This window comes from Trichoplusia ni, chromosome 4, assembly GCF_003590095.1.
Source record: "Trichoplusia ni isolate ovarian cell line Hi5 chromosome 4, tn1, whole genome shotgun sequence".
NCBI classification, from domain to species: Eukaryota; Metazoa; Arthropoda; class Insecta; order Lepidoptera; family Noctuidae; genus Trichoplusia; species Trichoplusia ni.
This window is the reverse complement of record NC_039481.1, coordinates 16,869,367-16,890,740: the sequence shown is the minus strand read 5'-3', so window position 1 is coordinate 16,890,740 and position 21,374 is coordinate 16,869,367. Positions and strand designations below refer to the sequence as shown.

General features: G+C 35.9%; 4 protein-coding genes across 7 annotated transcripts; 3 read left to right on the top strand and 1 right to left on the bottom strand.

The window, feature by feature from the left end:
• The first annotated feature begins 79 nt into the window (after nucleotides 1-79).
• LOC113493339 (platelet-activating factor acetylhydrolase IB subunit beta homolog) lies at nucleotides 80-2,480 on the top strand. The gene is made up of 4 exons (XM_026871274.1): nucleotides 80-378; nucleotides 770-976; nucleotides 1,057-1,179; nucleotides 1,262-2,480. Exons 1-4 carry the CDS (start codon nucleotides 313-315, stop codon nucleotides 1,541-1,543), a joined length of 678 nt encoding a protein of 225 aa, XP_026727075.1. The 5' UTR covers nucleotides 80-312; the 3' UTR covers nucleotides 1,544-2,480.
• Nucleotides 2,481-3,373: 893 nt separating this feature from the next.
• Nucleotides 3,374-5,237, bottom strand: LOC113493337 (NADH dehydrogenase (ubiquinone) complex I, assembly factor 6-like). 2 transcript variants are annotated; one of them, XM_026871271.1, is made up of 5 exons: nucleotides 4,883-5,237; nucleotides 4,543-4,780; nucleotides 4,233-4,465; nucleotides 3,876-4,038; nucleotides 3,374-3,640 (listed from the first exon to the last, which is right to left on the bottom strand). In XM_026871271.1, the coding sequence occupies exons 1-5, from the start codon at nucleotides 5,008-5,010 to the stop codon at nucleotides 3,461-3,463; spliced, it is 942 nt and encodes a 313-aa protein (XP_026727072.1). In that variant the 5' UTR covers nucleotides 5,011-5,237; the 3' UTR covers nucleotides 3,374-3,460. The 2 variants fall into 2 exon arrangements, with proteins under 2 accessions (XP_026727072.1, XP_026727073.1); XM_026871272.1 differs by having other exon boundaries at nucleotides 4,543-4,784; nucleotides 4,883-4,972.
• A 2,351-nt stretch (nucleotides 5,238-7,588) lies between these two features.
• LOC113493336 (tyrosine aminotransferase-like) lies at nucleotides 7,589-15,231 on the top strand. 3 transcript variants are annotated; one of them, XM_026871269.1, is made up of 7 exons: nucleotides 7,589-7,713; nucleotides 7,799-7,882; nucleotides 8,646-8,807; nucleotides 12,291-12,619; nucleotides 12,699-13,172; nucleotides 14,267-14,449; nucleotides 14,779-15,231. In XM_026871269.1, exons 2-7 carry the CDS (start codon nucleotides 7,852-7,854, stop codon nucleotides 14,983-14,985), a joined length of 1,386 nt encoding a protein of 461 aa, XP_026727070.1. In that variant the 5' UTR covers nucleotides 7,589-7,713; nucleotides 7,799-7,851; the 3' UTR covers nucleotides 14,986-15,231. The 3 variants fall into 3 exon arrangements, with proteins under 3 accessions (XP_026727070.1, XP_026727071.1, XP_026727069.1); XM_026871270.1 differs by lacking the exon at nucleotides 8,646-8,807; XM_026871268.1 differs by having other exon boundaries at nucleotides 7,589-7,882.
• Nucleotides 15,232-18,133: 2,902 nt separating this feature from the next.
• LOC113493335 (tyrosine aminotransferase-like) lies at nucleotides 18,134-21,142 on the top strand. The gene is made up of 5 exons (XM_026871267.1): nucleotides 18,134-18,572; nucleotides 18,980-19,314; nucleotides 19,651-20,124; nucleotides 20,300-20,482; nucleotides 20,874-21,142. The coding sequence occupies exons 1-5, from the start codon at nucleotides 18,428-18,430 to the stop codon at nucleotides 21,069-21,071; spliced, it is 1,335 nt and encodes a 444-aa protein (XP_026727068.1). The 5' UTR covers nucleotides 18,134-18,427; the 3' UTR covers nucleotides 21,072-21,142.
• The last annotated feature ends 232 nt before the right edge of the window (nucleotides 21,143-21,374 follow it).

Below are 21,374 nucleotides of genomic sequence, written 5' to 3'. Positions count from 1 at the left end.
AAAAAGCGATAGTTTATTTAATTTCTATTCATAAAATATAACTATGTTTTTTACGATTTCAGAATATCCTTAAGATACCTGTTGTTCCTGAATTTTATTTGTTAAAAATATAGGTACCTGACACTAGCAAGCACAGCTTGCAAGTCTGACAGATATTAAACTGATGACAGTGACGGCAGCTAACACCATCTAACACTGAAACCGCCAAGTTATTTTCATCTTCGTGGTTAGAGTTGATGTGGTAATTTATTATTATACTTTTAGGATACATTATTTAATGTGATACATTTTTAGTATCATTGCGGAGAAAGAATGAATCCCTGTTCGGTTGCCACTCCTCAGCAAGACACGGAAGGCGATGGAAGGTGGAATAGTATTGTAAGTTTTCAATTATAATATTGATTCATGAGCAGTCAGAACTTACTAATTTAGACGGTTGAATTCACACTAGATTTTGTGATTCGGATACGTGGTAAAAATTTTAATTAGATTCTGATTGCACTTGCGACCTAAATTACTAATAATCGGAGATCTCTCTTTATTCCGTTCGTTATTAATTGTTACCTACATTCAATTAACAATTTACACGAATAATTCAAAAGATGAAAAGATTACGGTTTTTTTTTAATTCTTATATTTTTTGCAGATTAAAATTAATGTTTGTCTGAAGTTTTGAGTGCTTTCTTTTATTGGCTGTAAAATTTAGCTAACTAACTTTGAATAGTATTGTTTGAGAGTCTAATTTGTTATCTTGAAATATTCCTTTCAGCATAATAGATTTGTAAGTGATGCAAAAGGGAAGGATGGTGATGTGATTTTTATTGGGGACTCCATTTTACAAGCACTAGAGCATACTGAAGTATGGAACCAATGGTTTGCACCTCTCCACTGCCTCAACTTCAGTATCCACAAGGATCAAACTCAAAATGTATTGTGGCGCATTAAGAATGGAGAACTTGACCATGTTGATCCCAAAGTAAGTTTAATACCATAACTTATATTGATACTTCAGTGCTACATTTGAAATCACCCATCTCATTGTCTTTATTTTTCTAGGTAATAGTTGTTCATGTCGGGACAAGTAATGTTGAACACACTGCAGAGCAAGTTTGTGAAGGAATTCTAGAAATCATAAGAACAATCAGGGAAAAACACCCAAGTGCTTATATTGTATTGCCTGTAAGTTGTTTACAAGTAACAGGGTTATGCTTCTTATTTATTTAATTTTGTATCAATATTATTTCTATTTATTTCATTTCAGAGTCTACTCCCTCGTGGTCAATATCCAAATACTTTAAGAGAGAAGAATGCGAAAATCAATCAGCTGCTACGTGAAAAAGTTGTCAACATGAACAAAGTTGAAATGGTTCCAATAGATAAAGGCTTTATACAAACCGATGGCACCATCAGTCACCATGATATGCATGACTACCTCACTCCAACCAATGCAGCTTGCCGGAAAGCATTCGAGCCCATTTATGATTTACTTCAACAAATTTTATTTGAAGGAGAGCCAGAAAAAGATTTGACTCCATCTGAGTAATCAGTTGTGCTATTTGTATTTTATGGCAGCTTTTTATTATGCAGCGAGCTCATTGTGATGGAAACAGTAGTACTTATTATTAGCTTTTTATATTAAGCTTAAGTGTCAAACATTTTAAATAATATTAACTTATAAACCTTTACATTCCAAATTAGCATTATGATATTCTAATCGGCTGTGTTTATTTAATCACATCATTTAAATATTTTTATTATTAATGGCTTCTAATGTTTAAAGGTTTCCTTTTAGCTTTTAAATGCATTTTTATGTGCTCAGTTTATTTGTGCACAACAGGGTTAGTACTTACCTTTTTTGTATTTATTTTCTCACATTCGTAAAATGATTTTTGTAAAAAACAATGGCAAAGTATTATGTTTCTAATGATAGACAAACCTCTTTTTTGGAGGTTTGATGTGAAACTTAGCAATTTTGTTAGTTTTATTTATAAATTGTAGATGCTTATATGATTTGTTTCCTAGGGACTCACATAGAGCAAGTACACTAGTGTTTACATAAAAAATATTTGCACATCACAGTAAGTCATGGAATTGTCTATAACCAAAGATCTTGGAAGATTACCTAACCAAAGTTATAACAGTATATGAATTGCATTGGATGATTTTATCTGCAATTCTATTTTTGATAACAAACTACATTTTTAAATTATGATAAGATCTATATTGATAAGTACATGCAATTGTTTTAAACATTTTTAATAAATGTGTATCCCTTATTGCAGTATGCACATATCATGTGCATCTTGAAACACCAGAATATAGAACCTCTTCAAATATCACTGTATGCATATTTAGTGACTATTTAACTGTTAAGGTACTCAAGTTGCCAAACAAGTTTGCTTGAATCTCGAATTGTTATGAAATATTTATTTGCATGATGAAGCTTAAAAGTAAACAGTGCAATTATTTCTAAAAAAATGTTTTGCAGTTTTATTGACATACCCTCAACACAAAATAATACGGACTTTATATTCTATTGAAGTAAAATTAATAAGCACTAAAATTACAAATCTATTAGATTCTCTTTTTGTTAAGAATCGTTAGAACTTGGATGGCTCAATAAGGTCGAGAACGTTGCTTTTATTATATGCAAACTAAAAGAAGCCAGTAAACAGATTTGATAAGTTTTGGTATTGGATATGTTGAGATTCCAAATAATCGTTTAATTCTGCCGCCATGTCGTGCGGCGGAGTATCACTACATATTATAAAACAGGACCGCTTTTTCTGTCCCTATTTCCCCTTGACCACTTAATACTTTGAAACTACGCAACGGATATTGATGCGGTTTTCTTTAAAAGATAAAATGATTTATGAGGAAGGTTTTTAAGTATAATCTATGCATATTTTCGTACAGGACATTTATCAATTTTAGCGATTTCAAATGTATTCACTATTTTTTTTGGCTTTCATTGCAAATGCTGGCTTAATCGCAAGAGATAATTCAAAATGATGTTCAACAATATTGTACACCATAAAAAGATCTACAAAAGTCTCAGACAGCACATACCTATCTTTAAGGTTGACTCACCATAACCATTTTTTGGCTAATAATTGTATTCCAAAACAAAACTTCTTTGCGAAGCTGTTTTTATTGAGATAGTAATCCTTATCAAAATCAAAATAACTATTCAATTTTTCATTACGATGCAACGACGATGGTATGCATCCTAATCAAAATAAAGAACGCTAAAGAAATTCTGTGGCGTATATTAGCACTGCTCCCGTGCGAAGCCGGGGCGGGTCGCTAGTTAAAGTATAATAATCTGTCATAAATCCCAACCAACTGAAATATATGATAATAAAAAACTGAATCAGTTTTAATAACATTTATTTATAAAAAAATCAACAACTGCTACAGGTATGACACTACATTTGCTATGAAAATTGAGATTTCAATACTAAAATTTCTTAATTACCCTATTATAGTATAATCTAAATGGTAAAGTGGGAGTATTAACATGTAATGCATTGTCAAATAGATTGAAATGAACTTTTTGGAGTTTTGACAAAAACTGGTCTATGGCTATTGCAGGTAAAAATATCTGCTTTGAAATGGTTGGAACTTCAATGCTTCTGGCCTGAAAGAAAAATCAAGAATAATATTATTTTTAACAGTTTTTTTTATCACACTGTCTACACGTGAAATAGTTTCTAGATGTTCACATGTTTGTCTTTTGCCTCTTAACTAGTAAAGTTTGACTAATATTGAATAATATTTTATATGGAGTAAGCTGAACCCTGAGATAAATACAGACTGCTTAGTGCCTGGCTGCATCACTAGAAGGGTTAATAATTATTTAATGACATAAATACCTTTTGCAGGTGACTATTAGCTCTGCTCGCAACTTCATAAGCAACATTTCTCATGTTTTCACTGTCAATGCATCTCAGGACATCTTCTTGGCTTACACTATATTTCATTAGGATATCCATTGGTAGTGTAACCATTTTATGATAATTGGAGATACGGACAGACCTGAAACATAGTTTTTACTATGCAAATAATGTTCTGCTTTAATGTAGAAAGAGTTTTTTTTACTGAAAGTGTAAGGAAGCAATATTAAATTATTTACACAAATACTTTATTTACTGTGAGGAAACACAATCATGTTCTGATTATATTATTTTTTTAATTAATTAATAACAAAATTCTATAACATGATGACAAACCTTAATATGTTAGTTATTCCTTGTGCTTTTCCCAAGTGTGAGGCTGCATGGTCAGCATTTACATTAGCAACACCTAAAATGTCTAACAGTAGGTAATATATTGGTGATACGGAATCTTCAGCATATTTCTCAATATCTTCTAAGGTTTTGAAGTGTTTTGAATTCAAAAGATTGCTTCTTGATAATATGAGTTTTTCCAATTGCCTCTTTTGAAGACCATAACATACACATACCTTCGAAACAATAGATTAATATTAGGTATTTTGAGAAAGTTAAGTATGCAGGAAATAGCAGTTTATCTTGGACTCACTTTGAATAACTCTTGTGCGATAGGATTAGCAGGAACATTTAGTATATTTTGTTCTTTTTGATAAATGGTCTTCACAGTATCATGCCAGAATTGTAACCTAAATGCTGCAGTTTGTGCATCGGACGTTTGGTCCTGAACACGAGCTATCTCCACGTTAAAAGCTCTCAATACCAGTGCCGGCGATCGCACCGATTTCGTCATAAGAAGAGTTGCCATAAAATTCTCGTAGTCATACTGTCTATCTGTAAAATACAACAAGTACTAGAACATGCTACATCTTATTCATGTAAATTGCTATATGTGTGTCATATGGCTTCAATTAAATAAAAGTACTACTTACTTTACTATATTGGCACAGTATTCGATAGCTGTTTCATTACACATGGCTTCATTTGATTGCTGCCTTGTTACCATTCCGATGTGTTTAAGAGGTTTGAGGATGTGGAAAAACTTGCTATGTTTATTCATTTTTCTTGGCTTGTAATTATTCTTTCTCAGATTCTCACAATTTCTGCAAATTTATCTTCTTTTTACTGTCAAACTGTTATGTCAATGATCCATCGAAATTCTAATTATCTATCAATTTTGACAACTAAATGAAGCTCTGAAATCTTAAGGCGTAACCGCATGCAATCGCTCGTCGCTCGTTTACAGCGACAAATCCGATCACGTGAACTCATTTTTAAATTTCTCGCGACTCGTAAAGTCTCTGTTTCATGCAGTCGCTCGTCGCTCGATACCTGGCGCGGCCTCATGGAGTCGCTGGTCGCTACTCACTCCTTTCCAGCGCAAATATGATCACGTGACCCCATTTCTAAATTTCCTGCGACTCGAAAAGTCGCTGCTTCATGCAATCGCTCGTCGCTCGTTTACAGCGACAAATCCGATCACGTGAACTCATTTTTAAATTTCTCGCGACTCGAAAAGTCTCTGTTTCATGCAGTCGCTCGTCGCTCGATACCTGGCGCGGCCTCATGGAGTCGCTGGTCGCTACTCACTCCTTTCCAGCGCAAATATGATCACGTGACCCCATTTCTAAATTTCCTGCGACTCGAAAAGTCGCTGCTTCATGGAGTCGGTCGTCGCTCGTTTGCAGCGACAATCTGGTCAAACGACCCCATTTTATTTCTCGAAAAAACAAAACATTATCTATAATCTAATTGTGAACTGGCTATTATGTAGAAACATTTTTTTATATGTTACATAGGCACATTTTAAACTCGATAAAACTGTACAATGAGGAAACAAAATTATGGTTTAAACGTACATTGTGTCCATACTTTACTAATATTTATGAAATGTTTTAAAGTATTTACCTTGTCCGATTCCATTATTTACGGGATTAATTTAGGGGCGTTTGCAGCACCACTTTTTACAATTTACATCGACTTGTCGCGGCCGCTTAATTTTTTTCTTTTCTTTTCTCTATTCTTTAGTGTATTAATTAGGTACCGATCATTTTTTTCTCAGCGACAAAGCTCAACATTTTTAGCTTTATCGCTACATATCACATGGCCAGATTTGTCGCTGCAAACGAGCGACTGCAAAGGCCGTAGCTCAACATTTTCAGCTTTGTCGCTACCTTTCCTGCGACCATATTTTGTCACTTTTTCGAGACGCGGGAAATTTAAAAATGGTTTCGTGTCATCAGATCGCGAGCGACGAGCGACCATGAGGTTACGCTTTTAGGTATTTCGTTTTATGCCGCCTCTACACGCAGGCGGATGAATCCGCAGATGGCATCGGCGGACGCGTCCGCCGACATGCAGAGGGGGTGATTTGCTCGTCTGTGGTAGGTATTTGACGTCGGCAGACGCGTCCGGCACATATCCGTCGTTTGTCGGTTTTTGTGGCACACATTAAAGGGATCTGGCGCGAGCGCCCGGCGCGAGTGAATGGTCTGTCCACACGTCTGGCGACGCATCTGTGTTCATCGGGAAGCGAATGAGAGTGCACGCGTGATATTAACTGTTCTTTTTTTGCTTTGGCTTCCTTTCTCGTCGAAATGGCTAGCATGAAAACTTAGGATACATTCAAAATCCTGGAGATGTATCAAGCTGAAAATTTCCTGTGGAATCTTATAATAAATACCACAAAAATAAACATTTTGTAAGAACAAGAATCATTCATTTTATTAAACTGTAGGTAGTTAACAAATTGAGTTGAGTTTACTGTAGGTCCTAAATAAATAAATAGCTGCGGCAGGTAGGTACGGTCTCCATATCCATTTTGCGTGCATACGTGTTGCATCAGACGAAAACCAACACAGCCTGATCGACCTACATACGTGTGGACGGCTCGCAGAGATTCATCTGCGGATGCGTCCGCCGACGTCTGCAGACGCATCCGCCTGCGTGTAGAGGTGGCGTAACGCGGCTTTGTTGTTCCAAAATCTAAACTTTATATCAACAGAACGTCAAATGTTCACCTAAGCTTTTTTATTCATTTTCTTATTGAAAAAAAAAAAAAACAATTGAAGGTTCACTTCAGCTTGAAGGAAGTGAAGGCAAAATTGGTAGTTTCCTTTAACACCGAGCTCTTTAGAGACGATTAAATTTACTTATTCTCGCTTTGTTATATATTTTAAGGTATAGAATGGGTATAGGTAGAATATGGATTACTAAAGCGGCTATATACACATGATGTGCATGGAATGCTCAAGGTATTTAACGTGTACCTATATTTTGATAGGGAAGTAGGTCATTAAGGCGTTATCTATCATATCTATGTAATTAAGTAAAAATTAAGCTGTAAGTGTAGACATTCAACTACCTACTAATTTTAATAAGATTGTATACTTCCTGATATTGATTTAACTGCTCTATAACTTTTTTTGCAAATTCAAATGCATGTGTCTGTTTGAAGTAGTTAAGTATATATACAAAGTTACAATTTCTAAGGCCGCATACAGACAAGTACCTATCATATTTTGTAGTTAACGGAGCAAACTTCAGATGTCATCAGGGGCAACTGGCTCTTTTAACAAAACGATTATATTATGCCATAGTCTACAAAAGCAGTGTTGAGAAATTCAGAAGGTAGGTACTTCAAACAGCAACAATATTGACTCATAAAATGAAAGGAAATAACATCCCTTATCGACAAGTCTGCAATCGTAGGAATGTTATTTGTCTTCAGGCCTAGAGCTGTTTTTGCAATCTCCCCTTCAAGGTAACAGCGGAATAAGTTATTTTTCGTTTCAATCTCTATAACACTGGGCTTTAATATTTTTATTCTGATTACAATTTGATTTTAGATGATATGGGATAATCGGAGGACTTAAACAAAATAGATAGGAAAATAACGCTGATGGTTCTCAATGACACTATTAAGTACTTAAGTACGTATTAAGTTTTAAGCTATCTTTTATTTGCAATCGATAAAAGTTAATCTAATCTGTGATCTATTAGTAAGAGCCAATTAATTAAAGCTAGGCATACACGTTATTTTATTTAACACATATTTTAGTTCACCAGTGCATTTTAACTGCAGGACCGAAAAGAGCACAATTTTAGCCCACACAAAACTAAAATTGGACAGTTTTTTGGAGTGCTGAAACGCCAGGCTCGGGAAAATATAAATTTTCGAGTTTTAAGTATGTGTCTCAGATTTTGCCTGTTTAGGCAAAATGTGTAACCTCAGAGTAGGCTTATTGTTTAGGGTTTTTTTATATAGGTACTACATGTATGCTTTCTTTTAAATAAGCTTCCTAAAATGATGTGCCAAATTAAAATTAAAACAAAACTGTGTAAAATAAAACTGTATACGCAAAACTATGAGGCTAACAAGAACGTGTATCACTAGCATAATAAAACATCGTTCGCTATGGGGCAGTGAAGCTTAATTTCCTGTAACCGCTAACTATAAGAAGACCGACAATATTTAATATTCTAACACTTCTCTAGCATCTAGCTTAGGATATAACTAATGGGTAATATTAGAAATAAAAATAAATTAGTAAAATTAAATATATTTCCGTAAAATCTTTAAAGTAGGTAATAAATATAGGTTCATTAATTTTGGCCAATTTACATTTCTTGTTTTGCGAGTTACACTTGCTTGCTATACATAAGTGGCTGAATAGAGAAAAATCGTTATTATAGTGTTGTTCCTCACCAAGATGTCGCGTGGTTCGCATATCCAACGAGAATGGGACGTCAAAGCATCCAAATTGGCGCGGAATACTTTTAATCCTATAAGAGACATTATTGAAACTCTTGATATAAAACCGAATCCTGAAAAATCATACATTCCGTTGTCTGTCGGTAAGTCGATTTTTTTTATTATTGTGCCGGTGCCTTTTTAGTGACCTATAGAACAGGACTTTTTATATACTTACCTCGTTATTCGTTTTTGTTTTTGGCGCCCGACGATTTGCTACTCGACACCTTCTGTTTAGGATTTGCAGCAACAGCACAACTATCCCATCCCTTAAAAATAGTTTGTTTACCTTTTATATTTGGGACAATATCCGCTTACTGACTTAGGCTCAGTTAAGATTATTTATCCTCCCTGGTAATGATCCCGTCCTAGGCAAAAGTTTGGACTCGAACTAACTAAGGATCAAGCAGTTCTATATTGCTTTTTCAAAATAACTTACGTCAAGCATAAAAGGTACTGTTTTTAATGTCTTCAATATTTTCAGACAAACGTATATCTTTTAATTAAATATATCTAGTTGCGTAGCGTGGGTCACCGACGCCTGGTTCGGATTCACACATGGGCGCCCAAACTAGGAATCTAAAAAAAAAGCTCGGTCAATTTTACTTCTTTGCGAAAGATCAGTACGCAGTTATTTACGTATTTTTGGCAGATACATTTCCTCTGTGTACCTATTTTTGTCTCCTGTTTGAGATTTAAGGAACTAAAAAATTCTATTCTTCCGATTTACTAATTTTGCCTAATTTTGTAGCGGGTCCAAAACACGCGAGCGGGCGCGAGTGTTAATTATAATCAGCCGAATTATATTTTATTATTATTTAATTCTGTATAAAGTCCTACAAATCTACCTAGTGTATTCGTTTTCTTCAGGGTTTTAGGTTAATAGAAAAATACTTTAAATAACGTCGTAGCACGGCGTGGGGACAGTTGGACTGGCACCACTACAGTCATCCTGGAACTAAAATCCCGCCCCTTGCTTTCGCCACCAGAGATGCGGGGTCTCTAGCGCCTTATGTGTCGGGTGCCTATACAAAAACATTTCAATAAGCTTTCTTGTAGCTCCATCAATTTTCGTAAAGATCTTTGCTACCTTTGTTTTTAAGATGCCTTCTTCATCGTCGTCCTAGCCGTCTCCCAACTATTTTGGGGTCCAGTCCAACCAGATTCTGCTATGTAACAGTCTTTAACAAGGAGTGACTGTCTATCTGTTTTCGTTAACCCACTAAGCTGGGTGGCAGAATACCCTTAGTTTGACTGTTTCTCAGACTTTCTAGCTTCTTACTACCCGTGGCGACCATCAAAAATGTATGAATAACAGCCGGGCCCCCACAATTTACCGTACCTTCCGAAACATGGAAGATCTCGTTATGTCAAAGATGGTCACCCATCTGCGGACTGACAGTGTCAAGCGTAGTTTAATCAGTGTTCGATCAACTTGTGCAGTTATAGTTTATCCACGAGCTATTCAAGGATATCAAGGACACTTGCTATGTTAATGTACCTACATTAATTTAAATATGTAAGTTTAGAGGGTTTAAAATACCTATAATTTAGGAAATTCCATTCTTTGTTTTTATGCATATTTAAATTGAATATTATTCTATTTTATTTTTGTCTCGTTTGTATGTATATATTTTTTGGCCAATATCTAATGGATTTCGTTTATAGCCTTTTTTAAATAAACATTTGACTGAGAATTCGATACCGGTTTCGTGGTGGCTTGGAAAGATCTTGATTCCAGAAGGGAAACTACGGACTATCATTTTGGGCGTCCCGACTGTGACGGACAACGGTATACTCACGCGTATATATCGGGATTCGCGACCCCGCCGCCGCATCAGCTCGTAACTCCGGTTGGGTCCGAAACTAGTCAGGATTGTCTGATAAATCAAATCAAATCAAATCAAAATTCATTTATTCAAATTAGGCTACTAAGTAGCACTTTTTGAAGGTCATTTACATTGGACAGCACCCAGTTTCGCCCACCCTTCACCGCTTCCTAAGTGCTTTTGCTCTGAGAGAAGAAACGGCGCAACAAACTCCCCAGCAGCACGCTGTCATTCCGTTTACAAAAAATATTATAATTGTACAAATGAGTATGCTTCAACCGCTGTGTCATTTAAAAAGTAGTTGAAACAAATACCGTCTAACGAACCAAATTTTTGGTAGGTAAAGCAGGAGAATTTCCAAACGGGTGGTGTCAGGTCTCTTACTAAATCTGAGCCGCCGTGGTACGTCTCCCGCATTTAGACATCTAATGAACCTAACCTACCCTTTGATAATTTAAATAAACCCATCTATCCCATGATTTCAAATTTTGTATTGTAGTAAAAAAAAACACCTTCGGCATTAATGAATTTCATCCTTGTATGATCATCATCGACAGTTCTCCGAGCTTAACAGCCGCAGTATCTACTGAGCCAATACCAATAAGAATAATATTCTAAAAACACGTGACATACATATATTTAGCATATTTACATAGAATTAATCATAGTAAATTGTAGCTTAATATGTATCAGAATAATAATTATAATTAGTCAGGCGACCAAGTTTGGTGAGAGGCTTGCCAAACCGGTCTGTGTACAGAATATGTGAATTATACTTATAATAAAATACAATATCATAAATTCTAGCTATTATGGATGTTTTGAATTCTTATATTGACATGACTAGACGCGCTGCAGCGTCCCAAGCCAAGTTCAAGGCACAGAACTGGCGAGCACCACCGAGTGTGATATTACATTGACAAGACGGAGATTTTGGATCATGTATCGTGACATGCGAAATACCTTTGTGCTCCAAATTTCATAAAAAATCTCATCATTAAAGTGCAAAAATAGTATTTTTTTACTAATTATATGTATGTGCACAAGTTCTAAACCTGTTACTTATTTTTTATATGGCAACCAGCCATCGAACATAATAATTCGTATATGAGAACTGGGCAAGAGTTATTTTTTAATGAGCAGCCATATTCTAACAGTGCGACCTTAGAGCGAATTAATAATGTGTGGAATATAAATGTCACATTCATAATCGATGTATAAAAAGTCATTCTAAATGTCCCGAATAGTTAAGACCTAATAAACACACTATCAGGACGATGACCCATAAGCTACCTATTATAATAATTTACTTACCTAGGTCCCTCTGCCCTCTTTACGAAGTGCCTACCTACACTCCTTTAACAGTATTAGATAATAAATAAATAGGAAGACAAGTGGCAAGTATGATTATAAGATGTATTGTCATATTATTAATGACTACGTAATAGAGTATCTAGTATCCATCCGTCGCAAGTTGAATGAACTGACTTAGCTTGTTGACTAGCCATGCGTTCCGTATTTTAACTCAGAATAAACTAAACCTTGTTTTTGTTAGAATAAGAAGAAAGGATACTTTGTGTTGTCATAAATAATTTTCAAGACTGGCCGTGCATCTAGGCACCCATGATATACTTAGATATCCCTTCTATGGTCCAGTAGAAGTCAATAATCAAGGCATTGAACTTGGCTCTTAGTTCACATATTTTTTTTATACTTACATCAAACAAAACATACCATTTAATGTCATTTTATTTTCAGGCGACCCTACCGCATTTGGCAATTTAAAACCTTCCGATAATATTATTGATGCCATTTGTGACACTGTCAAACTAAATTCAAGTCGGAACTATGGTCCCACGAATGGTCACTTGGACGCGAGGCAAGCTGTGGCCGAGTACAGCGTACATCAGGGACAAGTGACTGCAGATGATGTCATCCTCTGCAGTGGCTGCTCACATGCCATCGATATAGCCCTCACGGTCATCGCAGATTCCGGGCAAAATGTCCTCATTCCTCGGCCTGGCTATCTGATACACAAAACTCTAGGAGAAGGATTGGGAATCGTCATTAAGTACTACGACCTATTGGTAAGAATTTACTGTTGTATTGATTTCGAAACTATAAGTAACAAATGAGTTTGAACCAACACGTTTTTTTTTCTTCCAGCCTGACAAGAACTGGCAAGTTGATATCCGAAGTCTCGAAAACCAAATAGACGAGAACACAGCAGCAATCGTAGTAAACAATCCTTCCAATCCTTGTGGCTCAGTTTACGACAAGGAGCACCTAAAAGATATTCTTGATGTAGCGTCAAGAAATCGCGTGCCAATAATCGCAGACGAAATTTACGAACACTTCGTTTTCTCCGATAATGAATTCACAGCTTTGTCGTCTTTGTCTGAAGATGTCCCAGTTTTGACTTGCAGCGGAGTCACGAAGAGATTTTTGGTCCCGGGATGGCGACTCGGCTGGATTATTATTCACGATCGACAGAACATCTTAAGAAAGGAAGTCCGGAAAGGATTGTTGAGTATGTCGACAAGAATTCTTGGCCCAAACACCCTTATACAAAAGGCTTTACCCAGAATACTTAAAGAAACTCCACAAAGTTTCTTTGATGAAACTATATCATTTATTGAGGTGAGACTATGAATCAAAGTCCTTTTTTTCTTTAATTTCGTACTAAAATATGTAAATATATTACGTGTAGCACCACTTAAATACAAACATTCGACATTCTAAAACCTTTCATGTATTAATTGTTACCATAAAATAAAACAACTATTCTAAAATTAGACGAATGACAAAAAATGCTTGGTCTGGCTTTATCATTGGTCTTTAAGTAGACGCAGGAATCGTTTAAAAAAAAAAACAAAACCGAAAGTACTCAATTTGAGACGAGTTTTGCATTAGTTAATAGGTACGTAGGTATCTATTAACTAATGCAAAACTCGTCTACTTTTAAATAATTGGACAAAATCCAGTTTGTGCGGCATGTAAGTATTTAATACTTGTATCGCAGGGGACATCACAGATATTAAAGTCACATACATTATCACACTCAGACTCAGAACAAGCATTCGTGGATCACACAATTGTGAATTGTGATGGATATTAAATATAATATATTTATTAATTATATAGGTAGATACATTCATTTATAATTTATTCTTTTAACTTTGATAAAGGATTTAAACGAAGCAGAGAATAGGTACCTATGTACTTAGAGATCTATTTAGAATTACATGTTACAAAGGTTCAAAAAGAAGAGTTCATAATTTATTGAACTTGCATTTCTACCACATTTCATGCCCATACCTGAACAGAAATCTGCTTTCTATAGCTGTACTGTAGCAAAGAGAAGTATCTATGATTCATAGAGTATGTCGGAGCTTATTAGAATACTAGCTGTTGCCCGCGACGTCGTCCGCGTGGTTACAAGATATAAGTTATGATTTATACCTGCCCTGTTTTTTTCCACATTTACCATTGTATCTTCGCTCCTATTAGTCGCAGCGTGATGGTTTACCTATAGCCTAAAACCTTCCTCGATGAATGGTCTATTCAACACAAAAATATTTTTCAATTTGAACCAGTAGTTCCTGAGATTAGCTCGTTCAAACAAACAAACTAACTCTTCAGCTTTATATATTGGTATAGATAAAAATAATAATTTGTGGGGACCTATCACTATTAATAGAAAATATTATAACTTACTGGGTTTGTGTTTTCAGAGTCAAGCGAAGTTGGCGTTTAAGGAGTTGCAAAAAATTTCCGGCCTCCGACCGATCATGCCACAAGGATCCATGTATATGATGGTCGCAATAAATACATCTCTATTTCCCAAAATCAAAGACGAACTACAATTTATAACTCTACTGTGTAATGAGCAATCTGTTCTTTGTATTCCGGGAGCGGTACGTACGACATTTGATCCTTAAAAAAATTGAAATATTTTAAACTTTGCAAAAAAAGGATTTTTTTATCTTTAGACATGCATGCAATGGGGCTTTTTATCCAATCTATTCTACATACCTACTTGAGTAGAGTTGACTGTAGGCTGTCCGTCAATTTATCTAACGAATAATTTGTTTATTATTTTTAAAAAAGCCCCTTAGTTGCACACTGTCTTTCTTAATTGAGATGTAGAGGCAAAAATATTTAAGATCATCACTTAGGATCGATTTAGTTGTATGAAGTAATGTATGATAAAAACTTTGTAATATTTTTTGTTTTTCCTATATAGTGTTTCAACTATCCAAACTACATTCGGATCGTGTTGACGGTGCCTGAGGAAAAACTAAGAGAAGCGTGTCACAGAATAGCAACATTCTGCGCAAAACACATGAGCATCGAACCCATTACGAAGATGGACAAAGATGTAGTATCCATGGTCCATGATCAATCTACGCACGCATCGTCTAAACAAACACGAGTGAAGAATATTGCTTAATTATGTAGTAATTGTAATAAGTTTTAAATAAAATACAATGTATCCTGTCATTTCACTTCACATCAACCTTTTTCATCTTTAAATTTGGGATCATATTTGGATCATTTCATCATAAAATCATGTAGAGATTTTATTAAGTACATAAACTAAAATCCCTAGGGGTAAAAGTCATCTGTAATAGTATAGTTTATAATGAGCACTTACCTAAGTAAAAATATAAAATGAAATACTTTATTTTCGGTGCACTATAAGTGTTTTATTTAGCAACCCTAAAGCTATCGGATCACTTATTCATAATTAGTAAAATACTGCTGCTAACAGGGCCCCGATTCTGCTATTTACATCGGCCCATGAATGAAGGGTAGTTGGATTAATTTGAAACTATTTCTATTCTCTTAAGCAATTTACCAACACAATAATTGGAAATTCATTTGTATTGACTATGAGTATTCCGCCCCGTACTTAATTTCCAATTACTTTGTTAGAAAAATGCTTAGAATAATACGAATAGTGCGAATGTAATTCAATTGCCATTGTAAACAGCAGAATCGGGGCCTTGGGCGCACTTAGAGCGTTGTCTTCCTTTTTACCACAAGAGCAAAAATCTTCGCTGTAGTAAAAAACAGACGCTGCTGCACACCATGCGCCGTCCCACTGTCATAATAGAAACAGTCAAAACTAAGGAGCCGAGGAGCATAATGGTAAGTCCGGTGTGGCATTAATGGTTAGCTGGGTAGGTAGGTAAGTCTCTTCTCATTCTCATTCTTATTTAACAATTCCAGCAAAAATTCCACCTGAATGCATGGTTTGGATTGTTAAACATTCGTAAATTTGTACTTATAAAATAAAGTTCTTACTTACGATTATTATGAGATTGTTGTGACGGCGATTGTAGGAACACATTGCATAGCACTGCATTGTATGAAAATATCGTGAGATATATACTGTTTAATTCCGGAAATTGATTTTAGGTAATGTAGGTTCATCAGACGCAAATAATACAAGCAAAATATATAGCTTTAAATGTTAAATTTATGGCAAATTTGTAGTAGGGTACAGTTTTTGGTTTAAAGAATCCTATATTGAAAATATTTTTCAGGGTCTCACAGGACTTAGGCCTTTATTTCCTCCTCTGTTTCCCCGTCTTCTAGGACTAGCTGGAGTGGTGGCGATGAGTTCTACTGACCACTGACCGGATACGAATATTTTGAGGCATGTTAACCTGCGCGTCCGTTGTTGTCTGGGGGAAGAGCCAACTCTTTATAACCATACGCGCTGAGTGTGGTCCAGGATGTTTTGAGTCATAAAGATACCGACATATCTTTGTTTGTACCGGTGATTTTTTCACAGAATACTGCGAAATGAGTTTCAGTCCCTATTTGATTATTATTATATGATGTAGCAGTGGAGCCTTTTTGATTTGCGAGGAAATCGCAATCGGAGAACTCCTCTTCAGCGAAGGAGGCGGGTAGTCTCATGATGCGGATTAGTCAAGCCTGCACTTGGGCTAAGTGCACAATTATATTAAACTAGCTGTTGCCCGCGACTTCGTCCGCGTGGGTAGAAGATATAAGTTATGATTTATACCTGCCCTGTTTTTTTTCACATTTTCCATTGTATCTTCGCTCCTATTAGTCGCAGCGTGATGGTTTATAGCCTAAAGCCTTCCTTGATGAATGGCCTATTCAACACAAGAATTTTTCAATTTGGACCAGTAGTTCCTGAGATTAGCGCGTTCAAACAAACAAACAAACTCTTCAGCTTTATATATTAGTATAGATAAAAAAAACTCTAGGCCGGTAACTACGCTCAACGTGACTAACTTGATACAACTATGTAGTAAATAATAAGCCTAGTATAAATGTGAATCCAGTCGAGCTTAATAAGTTTGTTTACCAACTTTGTTATTGTTTACTGCTTACATTTCTCAGTATGAGTCGCAATATTGGGCTCAACAACATGTAGGTATTACGTAGTATCCGCGACACCAAGTCATAATCGACAAGGTGTGTATTTACATCAAACAGTTAGGTAAGGTCTAGTATGAGAACATCGACACATTTTACATATATTGCGTTCTTACTTATGTAAAATAATAGGATTAATGTAAGCAACTCGTTATCTGCAAGTTGGGTTTTTTATGATTGCAGCTCGGTATTTTCTTTAGAAACTTAAAAATCAAAAAATGCTTAAACGGCACGATTTGTGTTGTGGCAAAATACATGAATTATTTATTTTATTTATCAAAAAGTTTTCAATTTTGCCCGAAAACTTTTACAAGTTAACGTTTAAAACAAAACAAACACATTTAAAAAGTCTCGAGAGGCAGCGGAAACAAATGACAGACATTCGACAAAGGGTCCTGACCAATTTGAATTAAGAAGGCCGATATCGTCGCATTCCTTATTAGGATCTTGACCCTTTCTCAGGGCTGGGATAGCCTGTGACTACGTATCGATTGGATGAAAAATATTGAAGAAGAATTAAGATTGAAGAAAAATAATTTTATATAACTTTAATTCTGATTGGAAAAAACTTAATGCTTGTTAGCAAAGCTCAGGTGACATATTCGACCATTGAGAATTGATAAATAATTATTTTTTTCTTTTGATTTTGTAGCACACGGTTTTAAGGCGTAAACACAGAATATGATGCGTAAAAATCAATATTTGTGTTATTGAATTTCCTAGATACACAATAAAAATAGTTACTGCTTTCGTTTTATTTAATTATAAACAGATAATATTCTATTTTAAAATACTTTATTGGATAAGGAATCCTTCTTCTGCCAGTTCGACTCACACTTAGCCGGTTTTATTAGTTTTATATCCATGTAAAGGTTGGCGGGGTCCGTAAGTTTATTTTCGATGTCCAAGAGGTAATGAATAATCAAATACCTTACCGTTCGCTTAAACGACAAGCCTGTTATGTTGAAATGATAAAACTTTCCGTACTGTTCTGGAACTGGAAGGAAAACTACCTGCATCGGATGCAAGTCATAAGTGAAATGGGTTACTTGGGTAACTCGTTTAAGAATATATTCACGGAGTTATTTTTATTCTATTGGATTACAAAAATAAATGTCTCACACAACTAAAAAGCTGTTGAGTATATTAAATTGTTTTTTTTTCTATTATAGGTGCACGTTCATCATAAAATACATTTTATATTGTTATTTTTTCCATAGTATTTCATAGTGTGAGCATTTCATGGGCTGTACATATCTGTAGTAGCAAATATGTGGCTTGTAGAATATACAAACAACCTGATTCTATTGCCGTCATCACATCTACATTTTTAAACCAGTTCCACGACTCGAGAGCCTGCGCTTGTCAAACGCCACTGTTCCGATACAAAACTGAGTTGTATCGAAATGCGAGCAATATTCTCAATTCAAGTTTAAGTGTCGCCGCAGCTTTTATATTCCGCAAGTTTTGTGCCGATGTCGCGACGTTCTCGAGGAAGCAATACATGGGAGGTGCGTGCATCGACGTTGGCTCGCAATACCCATAACCTGATAAGGGACATCGTCGAGAACCTTCAGGTCGAGCCGAACCCCAACAAGCAGCTTATTGCGCTTTCAGTCGGTTAGTGTTTTGTTTTTTATTTTTTATTTGAGATTATCCTGTCATAAAACAAAAATAAATTCATAAAACCTTTTGTGCGTACCCGGTGTTTATTGACGACTATTGTTTGGTGTTATCGCTGTGTTATTCGCTTTATGTAGGTACCTAATTAAATTGTTTTACCAAAAAAATTGTTTCAAATTGCTTAATTTAAATTTCTCAAAAGGTTTCATTCCATAAGTTTTTGGTCGATATTATAACTGTTCGGAGACTATTTAAAGCCAACGTAACTTTTGCTCGTACTGCGTAAAATATAATAAATTAGCAGATATGGGTGAGCAGAATGTTTATTTATATCCCAAGGTCAACAGGATTCCGAATCCGCGACATTTTTTCTAAGATACAATTAAATTTGTTTTGATCTTTAGGTGATCCGACTACTTTTGGAAATCTTAACCCGCCTGAGCAAGTAATTCAGGCAGTTCGCGAGAGCAATGAGTGGCTGAGCAGCCGAAGTTATGGTCCTGCGAAGGGACACCTTGAAGCGAGGGAGGCTGTAGCCAAGTACAGTGCCCATCAGAGTAATGAAGAAATATCCCCTGAAGACGTCGTCCTCTGCAGCGGATGCTCTCACGCTATCGAACTTGCCATCACTGTGATCGCTGACTCTGGACAAAATGTATTAGTCCCTCGCCCAGGTTTCATGATCTACAAGACCGTAGCTGAAGGATTAGGAATAAATATCAAATATTACAACTTACTGGTAAGTTTTTACAAATGTTTTTAAACACCATTTATAATATATGGTTGATATATATCTACCGATGGAGTAGATAAAGTTATTGGTGGAAACTCTTCTATGACGAAAATTGTTTATGTAAAGTGATTCGTATCTGTATGAGGAAATGTGCAAAAACTAGGGGCATACTTGCGGGAAAGACTTGTATTAATATGAGGTGATGTTAAACGAGTTTCTAGAATCATAACGAGTTTCTCGTTGAACGGATTTGCATACTGCTCATTTACGCTTTATTTTATTTATAACTGCGTAAATCCTTGATTAAAGGTTATTTGATAGAGTTATCATGTTTTGTTACAGCCAGATCAACAATGGAAGGTGGACTTAGAAGATCTAGAGAACCAAATAGATGATGACACAGCCGCTATAGTTGTCATCAACCCGTCGAACCCTTGCGGCTCAGTGTACAATAAGGAGCACCTGAGTGAGATACTTGATATAGCGTCAAGGAACCACGTGCCAATCATTGCTGATGAAATATACGAGCATTTCGTTTTCTCAAACCACGAGTTCACAGCTTTGTCGGCAGTCTCCAAAGACGTCCCGATATTGACATGCGGAGGGCTAACGAAACGGTTTCTGGTTCCTGGCTGGCGCATGGGCTGGATTATAATCCACGACAGGCATAACGTACTAGGAAAGGAAGTACGGAAGGGCTTGTCGAACCTGGCGACTAGAATCCTGGGTCCAAACACGTTAATACAGAGGGCTTTGCCGGCAATACTGTCATGTACGCCGCAAAGCTTTTTCGACGATGTCGTGCTATTTATAGAGGTGAGCTTCGGTTTAATTACAATATATTAAAAGCAAGTTTGGTTGATTGATATTTAATATTATGATTAGTTCTATAAAAACGGTATTTGAATATTTAGATTAATTGAGACCAATTTGTTGATAATGTCAATTTGAGTTCAGCACAGTTAATCCATGTTTATTTGTGCATTTTCAGAACCAAGCTAAGCTGGCTTATGATGAACTGCGCCGTGCACCAGGCCTGCGTCCCATCATGCCTCAAGGTGCTATGTACATGATGATTGAAATAAAAACTTCATTGTTCCCGAGTTTCAAGAATGAGTTACAATTTGTCGAGCGCATGGTTGCGGAACAGTCTGTCTTCTGTTTACCAGGACAGGTCAGTAATAACATATTATAAATTTTAATGATAAATTGAACCATTTCTCTGTCCCATAGAAATGAACCATTTGTCCTTAGTTATATGTGAACATTTATATCGTGTCTGTTGGTGGGACAGCGAAGTAGTTACCAGTTATCTACTTGGACACTGACAACAGAAAGTTTAGAAAAAAAAACCTATAAAATTGTGTTCTAAAATCCTGGAACAAGCTATCCATATCTGTACTACTCTTAGCCTTTAGAATATAACTTTTCAACTTCTGACGCAAACATAACACTAAAGTTTCTAAGCACCAATATTCCTATTCCTAGCAGTTTAAAAACCTGACTTCGCTCATCTACATAGTGTTGCAGTTCATCCTTAACTAACTACGGTTTAATTTTTCCAGTGTTTCGCCTATCCAAACTTCATGAGGATTGTTTTGACTGTACCAGAGGACATACTCCGGGAAGCTTGCCAACGGATCACAATCTTTTGTAAGGACCACATTGTCTCGCGAGAGACTCTCAAGGAAATAGACAGCAACTTAGTTAATGTATCCAGCGACAGTGAGGTCATCTGCGACAGCGGACCAGCTCTTGCTTAGATTAATGTGTTATGCTCAAATAGTGTAATAAACATCATTTATTAAATAAATAAATGGTTCCTTAAAATGAAGTTTGTTATGTAGGTAATTCCTTGAGAAACCTGTAGGTAATAATTTGCCAAGAGTGATGGATCATTTTTTTTTACAGTTTTTACACACAGTCGTGTAGGTAGTACCTAACAACTGAAACAAGAAGTAAACTATCTAGCTACAGCGGGTCAAGCTACCGTTCTGCGCTAAGCTACTTCTAAAACGAAGATGCTCTATATTTTATCATCGGCCTAGCCTTTTCCCGACTATGTT